Source organism: Fistularia commersonii, chromosome 8 (genome assembly GCF_037954325.1).
Source record: "Fistularia commersonii isolate RoL2024-O1a breed Wild chromosome 8, RoL_Fcom_v1.0, whole genome shotgun sequence".
NCBI classification, from domain to species: Eukaryota; Metazoa; Chordata; class Actinopteri; order Syngnathiformes; family Fistulariidae; genus Fistularia; species Fistularia commersonii.
Window position 1 is genome coordinate 6,202,292 of NC_141291.1, and position 25,735 is coordinate 6,228,026.

At 43.3% G+C, this 25,735-nt stretch overlaps 3 protein-coding genes across 7 annotated transcripts; 1 reads left to right on the forward strand and 2 right to left on the reverse strand.

Annotated features, from left to right (window-relative positions):
• Positions 1–53: 53 nt before the first annotated feature.
• lrrc31 (leucine rich repeat containing 31) lies at positions 54–8,089 on the forward strand. Of its 2 annotated transcripts, none has more exons than XM_086150730.1 (10): positions 54–690; positions 1,269–1,436; positions 1,511–1,645; positions 1,728–1,895; positions 1,989–2,153; positions 3,194–3,382; positions 3,497–3,664; positions 5,627–5,791; positions 6,013–6,168; positions 6,347–8,089. In XM_086150730.1, the coding sequence occupies exons 1-10, from the start codon at positions 678–680 to the stop codon at positions 6,706–6,708; spliced, it is 1,689 nt and encodes a 562-aa protein (XP_086006856.1). In that variant the 5' UTR covers positions 54–677; the 3' UTR covers positions 6,709–8,089. The 2 variants fall into 2 exon arrangements, with proteins under 2 accessions (XP_086006856.1, XP_086006857.1); XM_086150731.1 differs by having other exon boundaries at positions 1,752–1,895.
• A 518-nt stretch (positions 8,090–8,607) lies between these two features.
• lrrc34 (leucine rich repeat containing 34) lies at positions 8,608–16,443 on the reverse strand. Its single transcript, XM_086150734.1, has 10 exons — positions 16,351–16,443; positions 15,152–15,258; positions 14,997–15,061; positions 14,590–14,679; positions 14,233–14,361; positions 13,997–14,092; positions 13,653–13,807; positions 10,183–10,338; positions 9,514–9,640; positions 8,608–9,347 (listed from the first exon to the last, which is right to left on the reverse strand). Exons 1-10 carry the CDS (start codon positions 16,440–16,442, stop codon positions 9,099–9,101), a joined length of 1,266 nt encoding a protein of 421 aa, XP_086006860.1. The 5' UTR covers position 16,443; the 3' UTR covers positions 8,608–9,098.
• An 812-nt stretch (positions 16,444–17,255) lies between these two features.
• On the reverse strand, positions 17,256–25,276 carry mynn (myoneurin). Of its 4 annotated transcripts, none has more exons than XM_086150703.1 (9): positions 25,235–25,276; positions 24,584–24,651; positions 23,332–23,599; positions 22,004–22,998; positions 21,555–21,714; positions 21,053–21,236; positions 20,867–20,954; positions 20,282–20,407; positions 17,256–19,930 (listed from the first exon to the last, which is right to left on the reverse strand). In XM_086150703.1, exons 3-9 carry the CDS (start codon positions 23,595–23,597, stop codon positions 19,536–19,538), a joined length of 2,214 nt encoding a protein of 737 aa, XP_086006829.1. In that variant the 5' UTR covers positions 23,598–23,599; positions 24,584–24,651; positions 25,235–25,276; the 3' UTR covers positions 17,256–19,535. The 4 variants fall into 4 exon arrangements, with proteins under 4 accessions (XP_086006829.1, XP_086006830.1, XP_086006831.1 ...); XM_086150704.1 differs by lacking the exon at positions 25,235–25,276 and adding an exon at positions 24,743–25,188; XM_086150705.1 differs by lacking the exon at positions 25,235–25,276 and adding an exon at positions 23,722–23,781 and having other exon boundaries at positions 24,584–25,188.
• Between the last annotated feature and the right edge of the window lie 459 nt (positions 25,277–25,735).

The window sequence follows — 25,735 nt, forward strand, 5'->3', positions numbered from 1 at the left end:
TAATCTATCAATTTAAAAAAAAAACATGAAATTCAAATCAGCAAAAAAAAGCAGGATGTGAGGAAACACTTAAAAAAGAATTAGTACCGGTAATAGTCTTGCAAAAATTTGGACTTGGTGGGAAACATGATTATGTAAAAAAATTTGGAAATGGCTGAACTCGGTAAATAGGATGTAAACCTAAAAACATGTAAAACAAAATAGTGTGCGAGACAAATTAGCCTTAGCCATTAGCAGTTCAAAAGACTACCGGCGCCAAAAAAAAAAAAAAATAGTTCTCTGTTAGACCACTGGTAGATTTCAGATTAGGATTAAGATTTTGAACAGGCAGTTTTAGTCCACGTGTCGAAAAAATCATCAAAATAAAAAGAGTTAAGTTCCGCTATTGTATCACGGTATTTTCAAAATAAAAGCCCTGAGTGACGTCCGAATGGGACCGGACACCACTTCCGGGATGAGCCACCTGACGAGCACGAGACGCGGCGTCACGCAGGTGAATCAGAAGGAGAAGAATCCGGGGTCGTTTCGAGCAACGATCGACTTTTTAACAAAAACGCAACAGGTGGAAATACAGATACTTTTTTGGCTTTTTTTTTTAAATCCTACTTCCGCCTTGTTGCGTTTCCATGACAACCGACAGCTAAATACAACCGTGTTTGGATGCGATCCCCTCGGCCATGGAGTCTGCAGGTGAGACGCCAAGAAAAAGTTTCTCCTCATTTTTCTTTCTGTTAAAACTCAGAATCAGTTTGTGAATTAATTATTTGAAATCGATAATTAGCGACAATAATCAGGAGACATGACTGACTATTAGCGAGTTTTGATCATATCAATAATCTAACTTTATCTAACTCTTAAGAATTGCTCTGAAAAAATTGTAATCATCTGAAATTCAACTTCTCTAGATTTTAAAAAGTATGTGTGCTTTCCTATTGAAATTCCTGTCTTACCTTATAACCTTATATTTTTCTTGAGATTTCCTTCTGCTGATTCTTGTTAAGCTTGTTAATTTCAAGAAAAATATTTGTATTATTTATTTCATTATTTGCTTGTATCAATCTTGATGACAATTGGGAGCTAATTAATGTACAGTTTGTTTCTGTCCTGATATTGACTTGATAAATGAAGGCTTTTATTCATTTAATAAACATCCATCTCAGTGGATGTTTGTCTTATTTAGTTGGTCCCCTGAAACAGTAACTATATGATAATTAATAATGAGGCAATTCATTGAAATAATTACATACTGTTTTCCGTTGATCGTTTAGTTTTTTCACGAGGTGGCAGTCAGCGGCGCTCCACTCTGGATGTCATCATGAACCAGCTCCGAAAGAAACGTCCGGCGCCTGACAGGAAGTCTCTGGGTCGCCTCCTGAGCCGGAACCCCGAGCGAACCGAGATCCCCGAGGGCCGGGAGGAGCCAGGCCCGGTGTCCGGTGGGGAAGATGTCACCTAGAGCCTGGATCACACAATGGAAAATAAATGAGAATTATATGTGTGTGTGTTGCAGAACCTGTTGCAGGTGAGCGTGAACCCGGTTGGGGTCAGGTGTGTGTCTTCCTGCAGAGGTTAGGGAAGAAGGCCGACAGCAGCAGCCTCAGTTTGTCCCACTGTGACCTCACAGCGACGGACCTCCTGGAGCTAGGTGCAAACACACACACACACACTCACACACACAATCAAGATCCACCTCACCTGTCCCAGCACCTTCTCCCTTTCCCCCTCAGCGACGCTTCTTCGGTTCCTCCCAGAGCTGGAGGAGCTGGACGTCTCCTGGAACGATCTGATTGGTGGCAGCCTCACGGCACTGACGTCTCACCTGCGGCTGGTGGGCGGGATGAGGAAGCTGAGGCTGTGCAGCTGTAGGCTGAGCGCGGATGACATCGCGGCTCTGGGTGGGTCTTCACCTCCTGTCCAACGTCCGGTGAATCGTCCTGCCCTTCAATAAACCTCTTGATTTGTGTGTGTGTGTGTGTGTGTGTGTGTAGGTGAAGCGCTTGGCTCCCTCCCTGTTCTGGAGACCCTTGACCTCTCCTGGAATGGTGGCGTCGGGGGCGGCGCTCTGCCAGGCCTCCTAGGCCAACTTCGGCCAAGCATGACAGAGCTTCACTTAGTGGCGTGTCAGCTCACGGCAGCGGATGCCGCCGCCCTTGGTACATGACCTAACTTCATAGCAGCTGACAGAATTTTTTTTTTCCAAAACCATTAAGATAAGTAAACGGACACAGAATCAGATATCAGACTGTAAAACAAGTCATTTTTATAATCACAAATTATTTTCCTTTGACGTTTTGTAAAATGTTGTCAATGCTAATCTCCTGATCACTGTTTCCTAATGTTATCAGAAGTGCAAAACAGAAGTATAAATATTCATCCAACTATTTGGAATTTTATTTAGAAAATATAAGAAATAATTATGGTAATAAATTATGGTGATAAATATTGATATTTTTGTTCTGCACTTCCGATAACATTAGGAAAGAGAGATCAGAATATCAAGCTTGATTACGTTTTTCAAAACATCATAAGAAAGTGATTTGTGATTATAAAATCGACTTGTTTTGAAGTCTGATATCTGATTCTGTGTCCGTTTTCTTGTCTAAATGGTTTTGGAAACCTTTGAAATAAGGAGTTTTCTGACAGTCAATGCAAACTGAGATCAATGTAACACGAGTTCTGATGCCGCCGCCCTTGGTACATTGATCTCAGTTTGCATTGACTGTCAGAAAACTCCTTATTTCAAAGGTTTCCAAAACCATTTAGACAAGAAAACGGACACAGAATCAGATATCAGACTTTAAACCAAGTTGTTTTTATAATCACAAATCATTTCCTTATGATGTTTTGAAAAATGTAGTCAATGCTCATCTCCTGATCTCTGTTACCTAATATAATTGGAAGTGTTAAACTGAAATATCAATATTCATCCAACTATTTGGAATTTCATTTTGAAAATATAATGTAAATAATATATTACTTAAATTGTTTTCAGGTCAGATGAAAGAAGCCGCACTGCACATTTTGTTTACTTTTGGAAGGCATCTCGACCTCAAGATCCCCACCCTCTTTGCAGTTTAAATTAAAGTCCAGAATACAAAATAATCCCAATCCACCTGTTTGTGCGATCTACATGCTCTGTGTTTCACATAATTCCATCGTACTCAATGTAACATACCTGTCCCGGCCCTCTCAGGGGCGTTGCTGCCCACCCTACCCCGCCTCAGCGTGCTGGATCTCTCCTGTAACCCTCGGCTGCCCCTGGATGCCGATGGTGGCGGTGGCGGCTTCAAGCTTCTGGCCTCTTCCCTCTGCCACGCCTCCTCCCTTACCTCGCTGCGGCTGCAGGCCTGCAGCCTGACTCCGACCGATCTGCAAGCTCTCGGTGCAACATCGACCAATTTTTTTTTTTTTCATCCACGTTTTCTCACATCCGTTGCTGACTTTTGATTCGTATCATTAAATCATTAAATGCCCGGCGGGCACGGGTTCTCTGCAGGGGATTCCTTGCACGCTCTTTCTTCCATCACGGAGTTGGACCTGTCCTGCAACAGAACCCTGGCCGGGGGTCTGGACCTGTTTGCCCCCCATCTGGCCACCGTGGCACACCTGGAGCGCCTCGACCTTCACCTCTGCTGCCTCGCACCCGCCGACCTGGAAGCCCTGAGTGAGTCCGCGTATGTGTTTTGAGTCATGCCTGCTGGAGCCATGATGTTAATAATCAGCTACTTCAAGGATACCAGGAGTATTAACTAGAGTATTCTGGCAGAAGAGACCGGGGCTTGTCTCATGGGTCAGTTCTCATATTGCAATTATCTTCTCCACGCAAAAACCAAAAAGGGGAATACTAGTTTTCATCCTTCACATTACGTGTCAAACTCAAGGCACACGGGTCAAATGTGGCCTGCCATGTTATGTTGTGTGGCCATGAGAATGTCTTAAAAGGTCTGTCAAACACGTGCATTGTGCGTAAATTACATTTCCCACAATTCATGCCAATTATATTACCTGCAAAGTGACGGCATCCCGCAATTAGATTGCAGTGTAACCACATCAATGCGATTTTCAAGAAGGGAAATTGAGAAATACTAATGATCCCTAAACATCCAGGAAGAGAAAAGTTGGTGCAGATGGAAGGCTGTTTCAAGAAAGACGGGAAGGCGAGTACACGTTTGTGCTTTAAGGAGAAAAAAACGGTATATCATTTGTGTTATGAGACAGTATAGGTTGTCAAAGAGTACAATCTGTGTCGGCATTTTGACACCAAACACGGAGCTAAGTATGCCAAAGTTAGCCTACCAGAAAAACGACAAATTGTCCAAGAATCAGAAGATAAAATGTTACGTATGCATTTGCATAGATTCAATGAGTAATTCTGTTTATTTTACATTACATTTGGTTACATCTATACTGTTACCGCAACATGTGGCCCTTTGAAGCCAACTGTAATGGTGATGTGGCCCTTGGTGAAAATGATATAATAATATAATATAATGTAATATATAATAATATAATAATAAAATATGTTTTAAAACGAGCCTCTTTCAGGTAAAAATCCTAAAAGTTATAAATTTGGACTTGTTAGAGGAGCGATAAATGCATACCTCAGTCAGCCACTTTAAGCTAGAGTCAGCGTTAGCAAACATGGTAGTTTGGGCAACATGTCTCTTTCCTTTTGGAGACAGCAGCTCGAGAAAAAGCTTTGCAGGAATTCTACTTTTTATGAATGGATCTTCCAATTGTTATTGGAGCTTTGGCCAAATTTCAGGACTGATTTAATTTTCATAATGAGCCGATGGTTTTCTTTTTATAGTTCAATTCAATCTGGAAATGTGAGTTTAGAAAAAGGTAAAAGGAGCATTTTAGGGCTGAGAGCTAGCACTTCCTAAGGATTTCAATATTTTGTAATTGTTTCCTCAATGGCCATGTTAGATGACTTTTTCAAAGCTTGAAAATCCTAATTTTCTTGAAGCTTGACTTTAATGTTCACTTTCACATAGAAAAAGAACCACAGCGATAATTTACCCATGTTATCAGTTGCAAAATCCATTTTACCCCTTAAAGTACCCGATAGTGAGGCAGCATGTCACACCTTCACACCCAATTTGATTATTGATAACTCTGCACTGACACAAAATATGAAAATGAGTTAAATCCAAGACTTTGTTTTACAATCTCTTTTTTTCTGTATATGATATACTGATTTCAAGAAATAGCGTAGAGTATAAACAGAGCATAAAAGGCGTGACAAACTCCATTCTTCCCTACTTTGTACGTGGAAGGCAAGAAAAACTTTTATATGTCCTCCCTAGCCCAATAGAAAGCTGGATTATTTTGTTGTTTCACTCTGAGGGAAATGCACATTATTTTTGTTGTACTTTTAAGAGACAGGAGATTGTTGTTGTAATAGGAGTTTTTTTTTGATAGACAGGAAAGGCGTAGCTGTTTTTTGCAGTGCTCAGGACATTATGGCAGAGGCCACTTTGCAGGATAAGGAAGGTCGGGAGTGGAAGAGGATATGCGTATATTTGTAGGTATTAGACGGGGCATTAGTATTCTAGTATTAGTATGTTTAGTCCTACAGCAGGAAAACGTTGTGTAAACGCTGCTCTCCTCCCGCTGCCTCCAGTCTCGGTGCTTCCATCCTTGACGGCGCTGAGGGAGCTGGATGTCTCTGCCAATCAGGAGGCAGGGGCCGCCATCGGCCCGCTGGTGTCCGCCCTGCCCCTGACACGGATGAAACGTCTGCCGCTCAGCAGCTGCCACCTGAAGCGGGAGTCGCTATCTGCTCTCGGTACACACACTTGTACTGCCGCTGTACAACTACGCAACTGGCTCCCATGTATGGTTGTCACTGCGGAAGTAACACTTCTTCCTGGACTAACCAGGACTGCTAATCGCACTACCAGTATATGCCCACATACATACAATATATGTTTTTTTTTAAAGGAAAACACATATATAGTAAGTATATTGTCTATTTAGAAGTTTTATTTAGTGATTTTTGTGACCCAGCACTGGCCGTACCCCACCTACTTGCTGTGGACGTGTCCTGGTGCAAAGTGGTAGGCGGCCACCTGGCGCTCCTACTGGACCCCCTGCAGCCGTCGGTCCTCCTGGAGCTCCGCCTCAGCAGCTGCGACCTCACCACTGAGGACCTGCATCACCTGGGTAACCAAGAACGGCACAGCTCCAACCCCACCGCTCACCAGAAATTTAAATAGATTTGTACTTTTGGACCGGAGGCATACACGTTTACATCTGCCAATTTCACTGTTGCAGCATGTTTTGCAGAAAAAGTAATTAAGCAGGGAACTTCCTGACTCCTCCCACTTGTGTTTACCTTCAGCGGCGGCGTGCAAACATGGTCACCTGTCCTCGCTGAGACTGTTGGATCTCTCCTACAACAGCTCGGTGGGTGACGGCGGCTGGTCCGCCCTCTTTGCGGCGGGAGGCCTGGGCTCCCTGGAGGAGCTCGACCTCAGCCTGCGACCTTCCGCCTCCGGCGTCGGCGCCGCCTGGCTGCCGGACCTGCTGGCCGCTCTGCCTCTGCTCCCGGCGCTCAACCGCCTGGCTTTGCAGCGCTGGACCTTCAGCGGGCCGGACCGGCAGCGGCTGGACCACTGCCTAAGAAAGAGGAGCGTCCTGCTGGAGCTGGATGAAGAATCCCCCGGTCAGCCACCCATTAAGGAGAGCAGCTCTGAGGAGTGAAAGAACGTCTGTGGAGGTTCTCGGTCATTCAGGTCACGGTGAATTCTTATAAATCTTCTTGTCGTGGCAACTGAACTTGAATTTCTTCACTTAAAAACATTTCACTCCTCGCCCCAGTCTTCTTCAGTTCGAGTGGCCTGTGGGGAGTTTTCAAAATTAACTGCCAACATCTTCAGGAAGAGAAATTCAAGTCCATTTGCCACAAAAAGGCAAGAGTGAGCGAATGATAATCCAGGTAATTCAGGGAGGGAGGCATCCAAGATCCGATGAGCATTTCTCTCTCGACATTTCAATCAGAAGAAGTCATAAAAAATAGAAATCAAAAATAAACACAAGGGACTCCATTAAAAAATAATCAAATCAATGAAAGACTTTGTCGATATTCATTATCTATCGCGCTTATCCTGCACTGGAGTCTATCCAGGGGTACAAACAGACATACAAGCATTCACCGTCTCATTCATACGTCTTATAGGGACAAACAACCATTCACTCTCTCATTCACACGTCAATTAGAGATATACTAAATACAAAATATTATACATACTATTATACATAATAAAATGTATTGTTACTATCATTAGTGCAGTGGCAGCGCCGGACAAAATTACCAAGAGGAGCAACTTTTGCAATGGTGACGAAGGTACTTTTGACTTAGGTAAGTCGGCAGGTGACTACACAATTGTCACAACTTGTCATGTCAAAATGACATAGCAGTACAACTCGTAACCAATGGCTGGCGATATAAACACAAAGATGTTCCTTCTAGCTACGTAAGCTTCAAGGATGGTACATCTAAAATTGTTCATGAGTGATATTATCTTTATTCAACATAGTGGGTTGACCAATCGTTCACAGAAGAACTGTCGGTTTACCTTCGGGTATCTGAATGGTGAAAGCTGTTAGTCAGATTGCCTGCCAGGTGCCGAAGACCTGACCCTGAGGAACGCCACACGTGCGAGACTGATATTTGGGTCAAGTTCCTTTTGGTTCACCTTAACAAATAACTTATTATATGGTATTTCCAGGAGCGTTTGTCGGACCATTTCTGTTCTGTACTTTTATATTGGCTCCGAGGTGGAGTTCTGGGTGAATGAAACAACTACAAAACTAATTTCCATATTACATATAAACTCACTGACCCTAAAATTCAGCAATCTGGTTGACGTGAAAACTGCTCAAATCGTGTATGAGGTAAATAATGTTTCAAGCTCATGTCCGGAATATGTTTCAGATCCAAGGCCAGTGAACGTGAACTAAGAGGGATTTGAATGTTTACAAACAAATAAAAGGAGTTGATTTATGGAATAATTCGGAAAAAGAAATGAAAATATGTAATTGATTCAATAAATTCTAAAATGTATTAATGAATATAAGAACACCATAGGGAGTGCCTTTTGTGTGTATAATTACATATTTTATCCTTGTTCTTATTTCTAAAATGGGTTGCTTTAAGAAGGGAAGGCACCTGCTTATGTGAGGTAATGTAACTGCTGGATGTCTTGGGATTTTTTTTATAAGAATGACTGCTGTTTTTGTTTCTTGTTTATTTGCTCTGTCGTATTAGCAATGCTGTTATCTTCTGTTGCAAAATTAGCATTACCAACCTGCACAATCATACGTTAGCATTACCCAACTACTTTTTCGTACAAACTTAGCATTGCCAACATGGTTGCCCGTTAGTTTTACCAAAATGTGTGCTTGTATCTGCGCTTGCCCATGTTAGGGCTAGCTTGCAGGCTAGCATTGAGTTAGCATGGAGGCGGTATCAGTGCATCGTTCAGCATTAATGTCCTAACATTTCCCATTTTCTACAATTTCCCTTCAACCAACGGCGAGTTCTTCGATCTTTGGTCTTTCAATATCGGGTGATTTGAGATTAACGCAGATTTTTGCCAGCTTTTTTTTAACAGCTTACAGATTTTAATTTGAATAGGTTTCATATTCTTTTCTTGCCTGCAGCAGAGGCTTAAACACCACGGACAATGATTTTCATTAAAATCACAAAAGCATTAGAACCTTGGCAATTTAATCATCTAATGACAACTGGGGTTATATTAACATAGGGGATTATATCTTCACGCTTTTTACTGAAATGTGGTCTCAAGGACAAATATTACAAGGTAGAAAATCAGCCAATCAGAACATCAATGTTGTTAATCCTTTTTTTTTCAATCACAGTATAATCCCAGAGGAAATTAACATTTTAATTTTTTCTATGTTAATATGGTCAATCGAGAAGTTGTTTCCTGATTCCAGGATGATTAATGGATCCAATCACTTCCTGTTTATGTCAATCGTCCGGTTTGATCGATCATAATCAGAGTTTACCGCTTCCTGCTGGACACTTTGGGTACTTCAAGGCTTCTGGGCATTTTCGTTCAGAACGATTAGGAATCGGGGGACAGTTCTGGTTCCGGATCTGTTTCAGGGAGGGGAGGGGGGCTCTGTTCTTTCAGAGGTTCTGGTTCTGGTTCAGCTGGTGGTGGGTCCGATTCAGTGTCGGCGTTGCAGCTGTCATAGTGCTTCCTCAAGGTGTGGAAGACCTCGGCCAGAAACACCTGGCCGTCCACCTCGTACGCGCTGACGTCCGTCTGCTCTGGCGGCAGGCGCCCGCTGCTGATCAGCTCATCGAACGCCTGGGGGGGGCAAAGAAGAAAGAGAAGAACATGCGGGAGAAAAAAAATCTGAATGTAATTTATATCCACACAGAAAAGCCTGCTGGCCAAAAACACACTCATGAGATGCTGGTAAAAAACAGTTGATTATTGATTGATTGATTGATAGATTGATCAGTTTGTCCACCTGGCAGACAGGCTCCTCCAGGTGGTTTCCCCAGACGTACAGGTGAGTCAGGGACGTGTTCACACTCAGAGCCTGAGCCAGAGACAGCAGGCCGACTGTCCCGACGTTGTTCCGACACACCGATAGCCTGGATGAGACGAAAACACACACACACACACACACACACACCTGGTGAGGTCAACAAGCCTTACAAGATAGTGAGGAGAGCAAAAACTGAGAGCTATCCTGGACGATTTGGGTTAGGGTTAGGGTTAACCCTAACCCTGCACGACCATTATGTTGTGTTACGATTCCTGGTGTTGTTGCTGTTGTTGGATGTCTTGCTGTTGTTGGATGTCTTGCTATCTACTGTCTTCTAACTGTCTCTCTATTTATATTTATATTCAGATTTTTTTGGACATTATTACTGTTAAACTGCTGTGACAAAAGGAATTTCCCCTATGGGGTTCAATAAAGTTTATCTTATCTTACACAAAAATATACAGATAAATCAAAAATAACCCAAGAAATTATGTGCATATTAACTCTGCTCTAAGAGTATTCATGCCCTGCAGTAGGCAGCATCTTTTGAGCGTCTCCGTGGGAACAGTGCATTGTTTGCACGCGCGTGTGTGTGTGTGTGTGTGTGTGTGTGTGTGTGTGTGTGTGTGTGTGTGTGTGTGAACTCACTCTCTCAGGCCGCAGCCCGGCCAGGCAAGAGCATCGCTCAGGTGCACGGCGCCTCCATCCTCGATCCGGTTGCACGACAGGTCGACGACCCGAAGCGTCGCGTTCCTCCTCAGCACGCCGGAGAGGTGGCCGGCGCCGTCACAGGTTATGCGGTTGCTATGGAAACGGGAGAGTCAAAGTGGGCTGCCTTCTTAATGACACAGAACATTTGAATTGGGCTGTTTTATTTATCTATATGGCTATTTTTAGCACTAACAGTCTCCCCTTTACCCATTACAAGGTGCTGAATGAAATAAATAAGTGTAAAAACGTGAACATTACCGTAAAGCTAAAATCCTTACAGTAGCATTTGTAGGTAAACAGATCGGGAACTCTGCGTTCAATGTGTTTACCGTATAAACCACAAAACAGTTAAATATTTAAAATTTTTTTTTTGTGCGGGCCATTCGCCATCGGGAGAAGAGGCCGCCGTTTTGTCATTATGTAACTTTGTGTCCTTTATTAGTTTGTGTCTTCTTTTTGGGTTCTTTTTCTGGCATCAATTCCTGGTCAATAACCTCTCTCATAAAAAAAAAAAAAAAGAAAAAAAAAGAAAAGAAAAATAACAAATAAAAAAAAAAATCGTTATATATTTCCCAATTCTGGGATCAATAAAGTACATCTCACCTGTCAAGATTTAGCTTTCCTGTGAATCGCTGAAATAATATCTGGTTGTATAACCATATCTCCTGAGACCTGCTTCACATTTGGGTTGCTTAGAGTCCAAGGGGACGATTAGACATTTTCGATGTTGCCTCACAAGTTTTCCATTGGATTAAGGTCCGGGGATTGAGCTGGCCGCTCCATAACGTTAATCTTGTTGGTGTGAAACCAAGATGCTGCTCGCTTACCGCAGTGTTTAGGTTTTTTTTTGTCCTGTTTAAACACCCATTTTCACATGACATCTTCAACCAGAGCCCGGTCGGCCCATTCGGCAATTTAGGGCAATTTTGATTTTGAAGGCTGGAATTCAGTGTTTGGCAGACATTTTAGTAACCGACCAAATCCCCTAGACCAGGGGTCCCCAACCTGTCCACAGATCATTTGGTACCAGTCCGCAAAGAAAATCTTTCTTGGTACAAATGATAGTTTTTTTATTAGACCTTCCGGATCTGTCTTTGAAAAATGACTGTTTTTGCCTTCGCCTTACTGCTGCACTCAACTCCATCGCACCATTTCACACATCAGCTACCACAAGATGGCCCTTGAAAAAGTTGCCGGGGAGCTTTTTCGGGAGGAAACGAAAAAACGATGAGACCGCAGAAGCGTTGCAGACTGCCAGCAAAAAGAAAGCTGCAGGGTTTTCTGAGGTGACGCCACCAAAACAAGACTATGGCGTAGCCTGAATATATGTAACACAATTTGAGTGTCACTGTCTGCCATCACCCCCAGATGGGACCGTCTAGTAGCGGAGAAACAAGCCCAGGGCTCCCACAACATTATGGTGAATTGGTGTTATAAAGTTTAATTGTTATATTTGGAATAAATACTGAGAACTGACAAAAGTGCTTATTATGTGAACCCCCGCGCCTCTAACCAGTCCACGGAAACATTTTCATGTAGAAAGTTGGTCCCCGGAACAAAAAAGGTTGGGGACCATTTCCCGAGACCATTTGTTATCAGGCCATGAAAAAATTTAAAAAGTTCCTCAAAACTTTTAGATGTATTTAAGTCTTCCCGATATTTTACTTTGAAAAACTGCCACTTCCACCCACGTCTCGATTTGGACAAGACTTGCAACACGTTAGACCTTCTGACGACACTGATATAATAATGATTGATAAGTTTTCATTGGTTCGGCTCTCCAACACCATTCAAATGGTAAAAATGATTTGCCTACCCCAGTCTACCGGGTTTCCTGTTTCCAGTTTTGTTAGAGCTCATTTATTGGTTGTTGATTGTGTTACGTCACTCAGAGACCCAAAGACTTTGATATTGTTGTAAAACCAAGACTCGGAAAAGACTGATCAGATCCCCACCTTGTTCTTATCAAAGGGGATGACGAGAGTGCGCCGCGACTCTGGTAAAACTCTTAAAATTTCCCTACAACTTTTAGTTTTTCATCTGCGACCATGAAAATCTTTGGGTGTAAACCCAGTATTAGTCAGCAAGCTAACCCATGCTAAAACGGCACACAAACAAAGGTCACAAGGGCCAAAGATAAGACACTGGAAGGCTCCTAAAAACAGAGAAGCATTTAATATATACTGCTCAAAAAAATAAAGGGAACACTTGAACAACACAATGTAGCTCCAAGTCAATCACACTTCTGTGAAATCATAGTGTCCACTCAGGAAGCAACACAGATTCATTTTGACTTGTTTTAAGGACATTACATCAAAGTTGGATCAGCCTGGAGTTTGTTTTTACACTTTAATTTTGAGTGTAATTCCTAATCCAGACCTCAATGGGTTGATACAATTGATTTCCATTGATCATTTTTGTGTGATTTTGTTGTCAGCACATTCAACTGTGTAAAGAGCAAAGTATTTCATAAGAATATTTCATTCATTTAGATCTAGGATGTGTTTTTTAAGTGTTCCCTTTATTTTTTTGAGCAGTGTATAAAGATTCCTACTTAAGCTCACATGCTCCCCACACACATAATATACTGCTAGCTACTGAAGCCATGAAACCCTCAAAACCGTCTCGATACATCAGGACCAAGCACCATCCAACATCATATCTTTTGTAAGGCAGGGTTTTTTGCAGTGACATTGACCAAAACAAGGAGTAGACTGGACATGAGGATTACACTTCAAGAAACACTGTTTGTCATTGTCCCCAGATGGGACTGTCCAGTTGCAGGGAAACAAGGCCCCCTTGTTAAAAGTGCGTAATGTAACTTGTAGTGGTTATATTTGTGTTCCTATTTCTTTTCATTGCAATCCCCCTCCAGTGCACAAAAAAGTTGTTAAAGTGGTCCATGGCACAAAGAAAGTTGGGGTTCACAAAATGTTTCACCAGAATTTCATCAAGAAATGGGGGCTTCTTGCTGAAAGCTTGGCTTTCCATTAGCGTCTTCTCATTGCTACAGTACTCACAGATAACCAAACTCCTTCTTCGTTTGCCCCGAAGCTGATCATTGGCCGACTCTTGCGCCATTTCGGCAATTCTTTGATCCATTCGAATGGTAATTTTCCATTTTGAGATCGGTTTTAGCCGAGCAGACTATCATTTTCTGCAGTTCGTTGTATGCTTCCCCCTTCTCCTGCTCTTCGTCTGGAACGACCCATTTTACTCAGATTTTCATGGAAAAACGCACTATAAGCAGCGTGTACGACTTGTTACTTTCATCTACAAATAAGGTTTGCTTGTTCTAATGGGTTTCAGTACTGTTCTAAACCTACTAGTACAATATTTCCTATGAGAAATTAAATTTCTACAGATCTGGTTAGTGTCATTGGACTGCTATTATTTCCAACTCCTACCAGCGCAGGTCCAGGTGGCGCAGGCTGCGGTTGAGGATCAACCCCTCGGTCAGCCTCTCCATCCCGGTGTCCGTCATCCCCATCTTCCCCAGGTGGAGCTCCACCAAGCAGCTGTTGAGGAGCAGCATCTCGGAGAAGTGCAGCGCCCACTCCTCCTAACCAGATATCACCAAGAGATCTCTGAGAGATGGTACCAGTGGCGCTTTCAGAAATAGTCTAAAAAAGCTAATTTGAGACAGAAATGAGAAAATGGCCCCCAAAAAGTAGCAAATCAAAGCTCATATATATATAGTTGGATTTACAGACACTTTGGGGTTATCATGGGGGCAGCGGGGACGCCGGACCTGCTGGGTGAAGAGCAGCGGGTGGCTGATGTCGACAGCGCGCAGCGTCTTGTTGCTCTTCATCACGATGGCGAACGCAATGACACTCTGGATGTCCTACAGACGTGTTCACAATCGCCGAGAGATGAGAGCATTTGAAAGGAAATCACGGTTTAGTTTATCTGTGCATTAGCTGGGAGAGTTGCGTGTGCATGTGTGTGTGGAGTGTGTGTGTGTGTGTGTGTGTGTGTGTGTACCAGGTCGCAGTTGGCCAACTGCAGCTCCTGCAGGGTCTGGTTCTCATGCAGCATTTTGGCCAGCTGCTTCACTCCACTGCTTCCCACCTTGTTACCCGACAACCTAAGAGCTAGTAGGCTGGTGTTCCCCTACACACACACACACACACACACACACACACACACACACACGCGCACACACACGCACACATTCACAACGTTCACCATAGCAACCAGAGACTGATCAATGCATCATGATGATCGTAAATAACCCAACGTTCTGTGTCATTCATAGCCACAATGCCATTTAACCCTCGCTTTGTTTTGTTTAATTTTGGTGTTATTATGTTGTTATTCTGATAAATAGCAGGTGTTTACCTGCAGGCTCTTTGCGAGGACTTCAGCTCCACGGGAGTGGAAGTTGTTGAATGTCAAGTCCAGGCTGAGCAGACCCAGGTTTGCACCCTGCTGTGTAAAAATAAACAGAAGGTCTTCGGGAAATGTAAAAAAAAAAACCTGTTTGGAGGTTCTTTTTTGAAAATATGCATTAAAGCCCAAAGATCTTAAACAAATTTATCTAAAAATAAATAAATAAATAAAAAGAATGGCTTCAAAAATGGCTTAAACATCAAAGTAAGATTAAGAAATAAATTTTGACGGATGATGAAAAAAAAAAAAAGGTCATTATGATTCAGTGTTCTGTTATCTTACTTTGAACTACACAAAGATTTTTAGGATAACCACAGGAGACAATGAATGGATCCTTTCATTGTTTTCCAGCGTACCTGCAGGAGGACGGCGAGGTGTGCGGCGCCCTCATCGGTCAGGTTGTTGTAGCTGACGTCCAGCTCTGGCCACAGAAAACACAGGCTGTTAAAGTGTGTGTTTGTGCGTGTGTGTCTCCCAGGGGTCTTGTGTGTGTGTCTCCCAGGGGTCTCACCTGTCACACACCCGAGGCTTAACAGGCTCTCCGACAACGTAAGGGCGTCTCCGTCATCCAGCCGCCTGGCATGTGCCGGCGCGCGGCTTCCGCGCAGCCTCACCACCCTGCGGGACGCCGACAGCACCATTACACCCTTTCACGCAGTACCGTGACCTTTGACCCGTGTCACAGTTGTCTCAACTCATACTTTCTGCAGTAGTTAGCAGTGTAGCCTCGATGAAAATATAGCAAAAAATACACAAACAAAGAAAGACGGAAAATTTTAAATAATATAATGCGCCATAATAATAATAATATAAAATTCAAGAATAATGGGTATGTGAAGAATAAAAACATTTATTTCTTCGATTTGCTTCAAATATACTTCTTATTCTCTCTTTTTGTTTTCAGAAAACCAAAGAAAATTAAAAATAAACGTATATATGGAAATATGCATGAATATCATTTATCAAATAATCAATGCAGAAAAATGAAAGTTAATCTTTTGTACCTCACCGATTCTTGAGACTTTGGATAAATCATCAGATTTAATTTTGGAAAAAAAGAAAAAAAACTAGAAAGGAATCTTAAGTCTTATGGTTGAGAACCAGTCCTGGGCACCCAAGTTTTATAATAACGAAGCCTCCACATTTTTTTTTCCAGCAAATTAATTCTGATTCTGATTGTGGTTAAATTTCGTTTTTTCATTTTTCAATTTTCATGTAGTGTGGGTCTGTTTAGAAGAAATATAGGGGAAATAACGCAATAAAAAACAGGATAGTGGATATTAGTATGACTTGAAACATTTAAACACTTTAAGGAATTGCAAAATAACAGTAAATATAAATTAATTACTCTTCGTTTTCAAGTGATTTTTTTTCACTCTGTTCTTTAAATTGGTAAGCTTTTTATTCATTTAATATGTGTTTTTACCTCTCTTGTCTGTCCTTTGTGGGTAATGGTCAATGATAAGATCATAAAATTCATTAAATGAAACAAACTCATGGAGGCTAAATTTGTTCCAAATATTGGAGAACATCAATCTTTGATATTTCTACTATGAAAATATTGCTAATTTTCACTTTTCTTCATGGATTTTTTTACCCAATATTTCAAGAAACAGTGAGCTTTGAAAATAATAGTAATGATGATAAGAGTAGAAACAAAGTCTGAACCTGTCTTTGGAGATTTACCAAAATAAAATAAGAAATACCAACCCGTTTCCCGTCGCCTCCTCCAAAGCCTCAGAAATGAAATCGTTGGTGTCGATCCCCTGGCGCTCACACACAGCGGTGTAAACCTCTGCCATACTTTTGCTGGCCATCCTTGGAGCGGACCAGAACGAACCGTGCACTTTGGTCAGGGAAAGGAGCCGCCGGTACCGAACCGACTCTTGGTTGTATTTTCTTCTGTACAGAGCTCTGCCATGCACTTCATGCAATCTTCTTCACCCTCACCTTCTTCTTCTCCTGTCGGATATACAACAGTAAAAGGGTGTAGCATCATAGTTTCATCTGTGTGACATCGTCCGCAGACATCACAGCTTCCCCGCATTTCACAGTGATTCAACATGTTGAATTACGCAGCTGATAGCCAAAACAGCAGGGAGGTTAACATGAGACACTTCTGTCACGTGGCAGAAGGAAGAGACAGTCCAGTCAATCGGTTGACTAGTTTGTTAGGGTTGATTGGTTCATTGGGTGGTTAACCAGGTTTTTGGGGCAAGAAAGCCAGGAGTTGCAACAGTTTACCGGATGATTTTTCAGAAAATATCTGGAGGTGGACTTACATTAGCTATCAGCGGCATGGTGGTGCAGGGGTTAGCGCTTCTGCCTCACAGCAAGAAGGTCCCTGCTTCAATTCTGATTGGAGTTTTTTCTGTGTGGAGTTAACCTGTTCTTCCCATGTCTGCATGGGTTTCATCACACCCTCTAAAAACATGCAGTAGATTCGCTGGACTCCCTAAATTGTCCATACGGTAGTGAAGTCAGTCTGGAAACACGGAGGCGGCCGCCTGCGGCTTTGACCTCTTCCCCTGTAGAAGAAAGGAAATGAGTCGAAGCTGAACAGGAAGTTCTGAAAGGAGTAGTTCCACCTGAGAGTAGAGTAAACCAACCCGCCGAATCTTTAGATCTCCTTGCTCCCTGTGGAATGTCAAATGGTTTTAACAGAATTCATACTTGGTCATATTGGCCTTAAAAGTAACTTCAGAGAAATTTACAATTATTTTTCAAAATTCTTCTGTCACCAAATGCTTTTTAAAAACTTGTATGAAGTCCAGAGAAAACTAATTTTCTAATTTCAGATCAAACTGCCCGTTTCAGTCGATCAAATCACTTGAACAAATCTGCTATTTACTGATTCTAGTGAGCTAGTCCACCCAAATGAACGACACGTCCCCTTGCTAGGGGGCAGGTGTTTGAGTTGCTAGGCAACAATTATACAGAAAACACAAATGAAGAAAAAAAACAGGAGGAACAGTGTTACCATTCATTTAAATAGTTATTTGCTTGCATATTTCTCATCACCATTTCCTTGACAATAACAAATACTTCAAAATAATTCACTTACAAACAGTTTAACACTAATTTGTTTTTCATTTTTAATTTTTCTCATGTAAATTTGAAAGACATTTAAATATATAAATATATATATTTTAAAACACACACACACACACATATATATATAAATATATATTTAAATATGTCTGTATATATATATATAACTATATAAGTATGTATATTCTTTTGTCAAAAATAAAACCATGCCTCTATTGTTAAATTAATCATCTACAGATGTTTCCCATTTCATTTTAATCTGCCAGTTCAAAACTTGTTTTTCAAGCATCCAGTGCATTTGTATTTCTCTGTGATGGGGGGTGGAGTTAGAAGAATAAATCCAATCCCTGGAAGAGACACTGAGGGTCTGAAACTATGGAAGAGGAAAAAAAAAATAATCTAAGGAATCAGATCATCCGCAGGAACCAACCATCCCTTTTGAACCCTAACCTTTATTTCATGTTTCATTTTCTTACAGCTGAGTTGTCTGTCACAGCTCTGTACATCTGGTGGAAAGCGGTTATATTTCTTTAAAAAAAAAAAAAAAAAAGAAGGAAGCATAAAACTGCTACTTGAAGTCTGAAAACTCGAAGCGCACACGTTGTTAAAATCTGAGTCACTCAAAATAAAAAACCCAAGTAACTATATTACAGAGAAACAAAACCCTTGTTTTGTATTAAGATGGCCGCTTACATTGATAAAGCCACTATCACATGTCAAACACTTATTATGATAAATAAAAAATGGATAATACGTCAGGATGGTTGCTAGTCTACTTATAATAAACTACAATTTCTAGTATTTCTTTTCTCTACACTTTTCTTTACAATAAATGTCCATTGCGGATGCAGAGTCCTGGAGGTCCAGGTTCTTGTTCTGATGTCATGGACTTTACACTTTTTTCTCCTTTTCCTTTTTTTCGCTTCGTCAAATATAAATGAGTGAGGGGGGCGACGTCTGCGGAGAGAACAACGTAGAACATTTTTGAAATATCGGGTGTATGTCGGATGGCTCCTTTTCCCGACCACACATTCACAGGGATTAAGGGACACGAAGGAAAATCCAACAATTCGTGAAAACCAGCCGAAATCTTATCCTTTGAAAAGAAAAACAAAGACAGTTTCGTTAAGTATTATTATCCAAACAAACACGATGAGAGGGCGATGGATAATCAGCTTAGATATGACTCTAGATCAAAAGGTTGCATGTTTAAAAACACGTCAGGGTCATATTTTGCTAGATGTCTGAAAGTGACGAATACAGGGATTTCTATTATGATTCACTTCTCTTAATGTCAATATCATGTTCGGTCAGCATGGCAAGCCTTAGACCTTAATTTATTATTATTATTGGTCATATTCCACATATGGAGAGCCCATTTATTAAAAATCACTCCTGAACTGCTTTATGGAAAATTACACGGCGGTAGCTGTATATTTGGCACACATTTTTTTTAAATATTTGCTCCAACTAAGACGCCAACCTTGGCGACGACTCAGGCAAGAGAAAACGTGACGGCAAGAGACGAAACACTTTTGTCTCCTGACGCAAACAACTTTCCCCTTTGGTCTGAATCCCGCCAAGGGGGGGAAATTGGCGTAGAGATGGTTTGATCCTTCTGGAGTCAGAGACAACCCTGGGATCGACCGGCGGCAGCTCCGGCCCTCAAATACGTGATCGTGGAAGCCTCTCCCGGCGTCGGCAGAAATGCAAAACATAATGGTGCACATAGAAAATGAATCCTTGTTCCTGGCGGCGGCCAACGTAATTCCTGTCTGGGTGGCGGCGGTGGTGGTTTGGGGATAAAGAGGTGAAGACATCCTTCCTCCCAGGCAGCGTCACTCTCACTGCGGTTGCTGGTTGTGCTCGGTGTTGTCCACCGTTCTGATGATGACGATCTGCTCCAGGCCCGGGGCCGGGGAGGGCGGCGGTCGCAGCTGCTCCACCAGCGCATGGAGGGTGTCCGAGTTGATCGTCTGATCCGCTTCGAAGGTCACCTGGTCGGCAGGGGAGATTGGCGTGTGCGTGGGCTCCACCTTTAGGTCTTGGATGGCGTTACCGGCAGCGTCGTCCTGGCAGGAGCCTCCGGTGTCGGTGGACGGGGCGCTGGCTTTGGGATTTGGGGTGGCTGGCTCCGGGTTGGGCGGTTCACCTTCAGGGATGGAGACCAAACCTTTGGATTCATGTGAGAGCTTGCTCTGGACGAACGCCATGGGATGGCTGGAGGCCAGGAGGACGACTGTCAACACACATAAACAAACACACGTGCCATTTAAACCAGGAATCCAGCCTCAGTTACTGGACTGGTTTTTCCGAATCCCTGATAAATCGGCAGAAACTGGCACCAAAATAATGAATTAGAAACTAAATCTAAATGTGTAAAAAATAATAATTAAAAAGCCACAAAGGAAAACAAATTCACAACACTGTCAAAACAAGAAACACTAAATTATAAATTACCATCTTGGTGACAACTTTATGGATTTTTGAGGACCTTCTGTCATGGACTGCCAAATAATTAAAAACAAAAATAGAAAAAAGTCTGGGACTAAGCGGGACACAACGCACATGCACACACTGGGGGTCTTACCTGCTCGAGCCCGCTCCTTGTGCTGCCGGACCTCGTCAGCATGAGCCTTCTCCTGGTGCTTGATCATGTTTTTCACACTGGCGAAACGGTTCCCACACAGCAGGCACTGCACGCCGTGGTTACCCTCTGCACACACAGACACACAACACCACACGTAGCACCGTAACTCCCATCGTCCAGATTTCCTGCTGCGCCATTCTAACTTAATGGCTATTTTAAATTGCGAATTGTTTTGGAATTTAGTTTCAGCATCTATTTTGAAAATCAACATGGTTTTATCCAGCTTATATTGGGAATCAAGGCAGATTTATAATTTTTCTGGCTTTATTTTCTTTTCCTGATTCTCTGCATGATTGGATGTGCCATTTTTTTTCCAAGTGCCTCAACTTTGTGTCAAACCAATGAGGGATAGCTTTGTAACCTGAGTGTTTGTTTCTGATTTGGACGCGCGTTTAACAAATAAACAACAAGCGACGAGTAAAGACTTAAAAGTTCTTATCGGGAAGATTGAGGCTGGCGTCTGATCGACGTACTTTGGAAAAACAAATGTCATGATAACAAGAGCAACAGGGATCATGATTTCACCTGGATGAAGTCGTCTCATGTGCTTTTTCAGTTCGGACGAGGTCACGAAGCTGGCGTCGCACTGTGGCTGTGAACATTTGTATGGAGTCTCACCTGCAACAGAAACACAAAGGGTTGCGCTGGGTAAGAGGTTCAGACCAAAGCGAAATCATCTTGTCGTGTCATGCTGTCGTGGATTTGAGCCACCTCACCCGTGTGTTTCCTGGCGTGGGCGATGAGCGAGGACGACACAGAGAAGGACATGCCGCACAGGTCACACTGGTACGGCTTCTCTCCGGTGTGCCGGCGTTTATGGTAGGTCAGCGTGCTTGACTGGGCGAACGCCTGGCCGCAGATGTCGCACACATACGGCTTCTCCCCGCTGTGGAGTCTGTCGGAAGACACAGGAGGTTAAAGGTAAAAAGCGTGGTGGTGGACCGTGGGTCAAGCAATATAGGGAAAAGAAAAAAAATGCTGTTGGGAAGAGGAATCGTCATGTTTTCAAAAAAAAGTTGGACCGCTAAATATGGCCACCAATAATACTGCATGTCAATATTCTAATTTTTCCATTTGATTAATTGTGTCATCTCCTGGTCTCACGTTGAAATAAAGTTCTTCACTGTGCTTGCCGCCAGCCATGTTTTCACGAGATTGGAACACGAGAAACCAAAAAAAAAGCAGAAAGGCCCCGCAGCCTCTGTGTCTGTACCTGATATGAATTTTGTAGTTCGACGAGGTTGCGAACTTAAAGCCGCAGCGCTCGCATGTGTACGGCTTCTCCTCGCCATGGTGCATCCGTCTGTGAGCCACCAGCTGGCACTTCTGCGCGAAGCACTTGTCGCAGTCGCTGCAGCCAAAGGGCTTCTCGCCTGTGGCGGTGGGCAAGAGAGGTGGAGGAGACCGCGTTTTTAGCGAAACAAAGCATGTCACCCTTCGAGACACATGACACTGACATTGTGGCTCCTTTTTCTTTTTGTTTTGGCAGCTGGTGTCACTCTCGAAAGAAACAGGTCTAAAACTCTACATTTTTTCCTTTTTTCAAACGCTTATTTTCATCACCGGTTTCCCGTCAATGTGATGAAGTATCACTTCACCAGGAACAATTATAATAATGATAATAGTTTCCAAGCCCTTTACCATAACAATGAAAATTCTTACCAGTGTGGATCCGCAGGTGCGTCTTCAGCTGCGTGGCCTGTCTGAAGGTTTTGGAGCAGAAGATGCAGACGAAGGGCTTCAGGCCCTCGTGGATCTTCTCATGACGGCGCAGGCTGCTCGTGTCCTTGAACAGCTTGTTGCACTCCGTGCACGACAGTGACATCTCGTTCATCTCCGACGGATCCTGCTCGCCCTCCTCTCTCCTGTCGTCTACCCGGGCCTCACCGCTCTCCTCTTCCTCCTCCTCTTCCTCCTCTTCCTCCTCCTCCTCCGCCGCCCCCAACACCACCGCAGCCGTCCCAACTGCTGACCTGCGCCCCCGCCCCCTTCCACGCCCTCTACCTCTCCCTCGACCGCGCCCACGCCCGCGCCCACGCCGCCCCTCTCCACTGCTCAGCCGGGGCCGCTTGCTGGGGGTGTCGTCCTGTGAGGGGCTCCAGTCAGCAGAAGTGTCACCCAAGTCCTTCAAGCTTGTATCAGAATCATCCTGAAACAAATCCTCGCTCTTCCTCACGACCCCCCTTCCCCTCCCCCGGCCTCTGCCTCGGCCCCGGCCTCTCCCCCTCCCTCTCTGGACTTGGGATCGAGGCGCCTTCTGGGTCACACCGCCGGGCTCCATCTGCTCGCCACCAAAACTCTTGGGCCTCCTGCCTCTCTTCCTGCCCGTTCCTCTCCCACTGCCCCATCCCGCAGCGGGGTTGTACTCCTCGTCGTCTACTTTCTCTTCCTCTGAGTATTCAGCCTCGCCGTCCTGCTCGTTGCCGTCGCGCCCCTCTTCCGTCCAGCCACCGCCGAGGGAGACGATTGACAAGGGGACGGGGGAGCTGGGGCTTCCAGGGGAGCCCGGGCTGGGAGGGGTGAGGCCAGTTCCTTTGTCCACCTCAGACTGGGACGCTTCACTTGCCTCAGACGAGTGAGGGAGCTCCTCCAGGTACCTGATCGCCTCGGACATTCCCAGGAAGACAGCAGCTCGACGTACGGCTGCCTGTCTTGTGCTGAAAATGTCAACATTGCGCATCACTTGAATCTATTTTTAAAGAGCATTTACACAAAGCCTTTGGGAAACTACTGTTGCAAACAATCCAGTGCGTAACAGTAGTTTACACATAAATACAGTCAGTGTGTCATATATACAAGCCACCATTCACTGTACATGATCAATGAAGAAATATTTGCTGGCTGCATAGTCTCTGTGCTTCATGTCATTAGTATATCTGTCCATGCTCTGGGATCATTACAAATCCTAACTGAGAGGATTGGGATTATTTTTAACTAACAATATTACAAAATAAATTAACAATATCAATGAAATCCAAAGATGGTTTTACCTGCTGAGGTTCATCTGTCCAGTGTAAATAAACTCTAAAAGCTTCTCCAGGGCGTAGCGACTGACTTTGTCAGGGTCCAAGGTCGTGACCTCCTGACCCCTTTCCGCCTGGGAGGAGAAATATTTGCTGAACGCGGCCAAGATGTTGCGGTGGGCTCGGAACTCCACGTCGCGCACCATTATGGTGATGTCGCACAGGAAGTCCATCTCCCGCTGCTGATGCAGGCGCTGCAGCAGCAGCTTGCCGTGGTTGGTGACAAAGGCCATCCCTGGAGGAAAGAAGACATTCAAGAATATATCTCAGGTTTTGAAATCTTTTCAGATTCTATATATTTCAGAGTTAATTTTAGAGGGCTGGCGGGCTGATTCACGGCTCTTCTTGTCCGCGTACCTGAAGTGTCCTCGGGCAAACACTAAACTCCAAGGGGCTCCTGATTGTCCTGCATTGCACCTGTGCAACCACCATCAATGTACGTGTTTGTATGAATGGGTGAATGCACTCTCGTGTAAAGTTGGGTTGAGTCCATATACTAATCATTCTATTGCAGCGTCCGATTGGAAACTAAACGCAACAAATTTCTTGTGTTTTGTTTCTGAATAACAATAAAGGCTATTCTATTCACCTAATTTATCGACATTTGGTAAGAGCCAGGAGAATGTTCACAAAGTGTGCATTGTCACTGATATTATAGGGAGAAGGAAAACTATAACACTACATTTTCTGTGGTCATTTTGTATCAATACACACACTGAATAGTTATCTTTGTGTTCACACAAGTATTAATGGAATGTATGGAAGTGCGTCCGAATAGAGAAAAACAAACAAAAAAAACCTTGACCAAGTTTTGGTTTTTTCTTTTGGGATTGAATATGCAGCAGAGAAATGAAAGAGACTGTTAAGTATAAAAGTGTATTATACTGCTTCATGTGACGATCACATAATTTCAGCCCCTTCTGGAGTTGGATTTATTTTAATAAATGACACATTTCACAATTTTTTAATATTTATATAATAGAATGTACCATGGTGAATAAAAATCATTAAAAAATGCCACATAGTAAATCTAAAACCCAAAATATATATTTTGATTTTTATTATCACTGGAAATACTCAATTTACGTTTTTTACCATCCACTTATGCACCATGAGGGAAATAATACAATAATACGTCGACGTTTAAATTTTTAGTTAAAAATTAAACTTTTTTCCGTTATTTAAAATCCCAACGGGATATTTAATGGCGTAGGCTCACCGTCGGTGGTGTCAGCGATGCCGGGGAAGTTTGGTCACAGCTTCATCAACTCGCGTTTATCGTCGGTTCTGCAGGAGAATTCAAAGTTTGAACAACGGGCGTGATCCCACGCCTGGCTCCCAAATCCGGCGGTGCGACCCGGGTCCGAGAAACATTTACCGTCGAATTAACTCTTAGAATAAGCGTCTCACAGGTGAGATGAAGAAGCAGTTTTGGAAAATAAAAGCTCCCGCCCGCTTCCTGAGCAAGGCCTCCGGCTATTGCTAACGCTAGCAGCGGCGTCGCGGATCGGTTGAAATGACCCCCGCGGCGGCCGTTTGTCGTCTCACTATCAAAGGCGGAAACGCGTTGCGCCGAGCGGACCAGCTCTCGATCGTTTCCCCGGTGACCGGACACCTAGCGAACAGCCGCCGCGGCCGAGCTACGGCTAACCGTTTCCGTCGCAGTAAAAAGCGCGGAAAAACATTGTGCTCTTATTTCGAAGGTTCGATGGTTCGTACCGGCGGGGTCGACGCAAGTTAGCACGAATTACTAGACAATCACATTTTAAAGACGGACCGTTTAACAAACACCGTCTAGTGTGGAAATTTCTACCGGAAAAGCAACATTGAAACTATTTTTAACGCAAAGTAAATAAAAGGACTAAAGTACCTTCTAATACCCGAGATCTCCAGCCATTACCGGTGACGTCAGGAAGTCTCGCGAGATTACACCCCACGGCAAAGATAATACGCTTGGTCAAGATGGAAACCCGCCGCGCCTCCGCAGCGGAGATGAACGGCACCATCTAAGAGCGTGTGCGTTTCACGTCGTGGGCGTGGGTTTCCGATGTTATCAAGAATAAATAGACAAAGTTGTTTTAAATGCAATCTGCAGTTACTCTGCGTTAATGCTACTTTATGTTTAAACAAGTTCTTCATACACAAAAGTGCAAAATCTTCCCCCAATTATGCTGTCTTTTAAAATTGTTTTGGGTCATATAAAGAATCTTTAAAACCTATGAAGACACCTAAAGCCTTTCCCTATTTGTTTGTCTTTACTTATTTGTTTATTTCTATTGGCATTGGTTTTCCTCCCTGCTATACTCTGACGGTTCCATTTGCAGTTATGTGATTTTGTTTGAAAACAAAATGCTCTTACATTCCCTCCTGT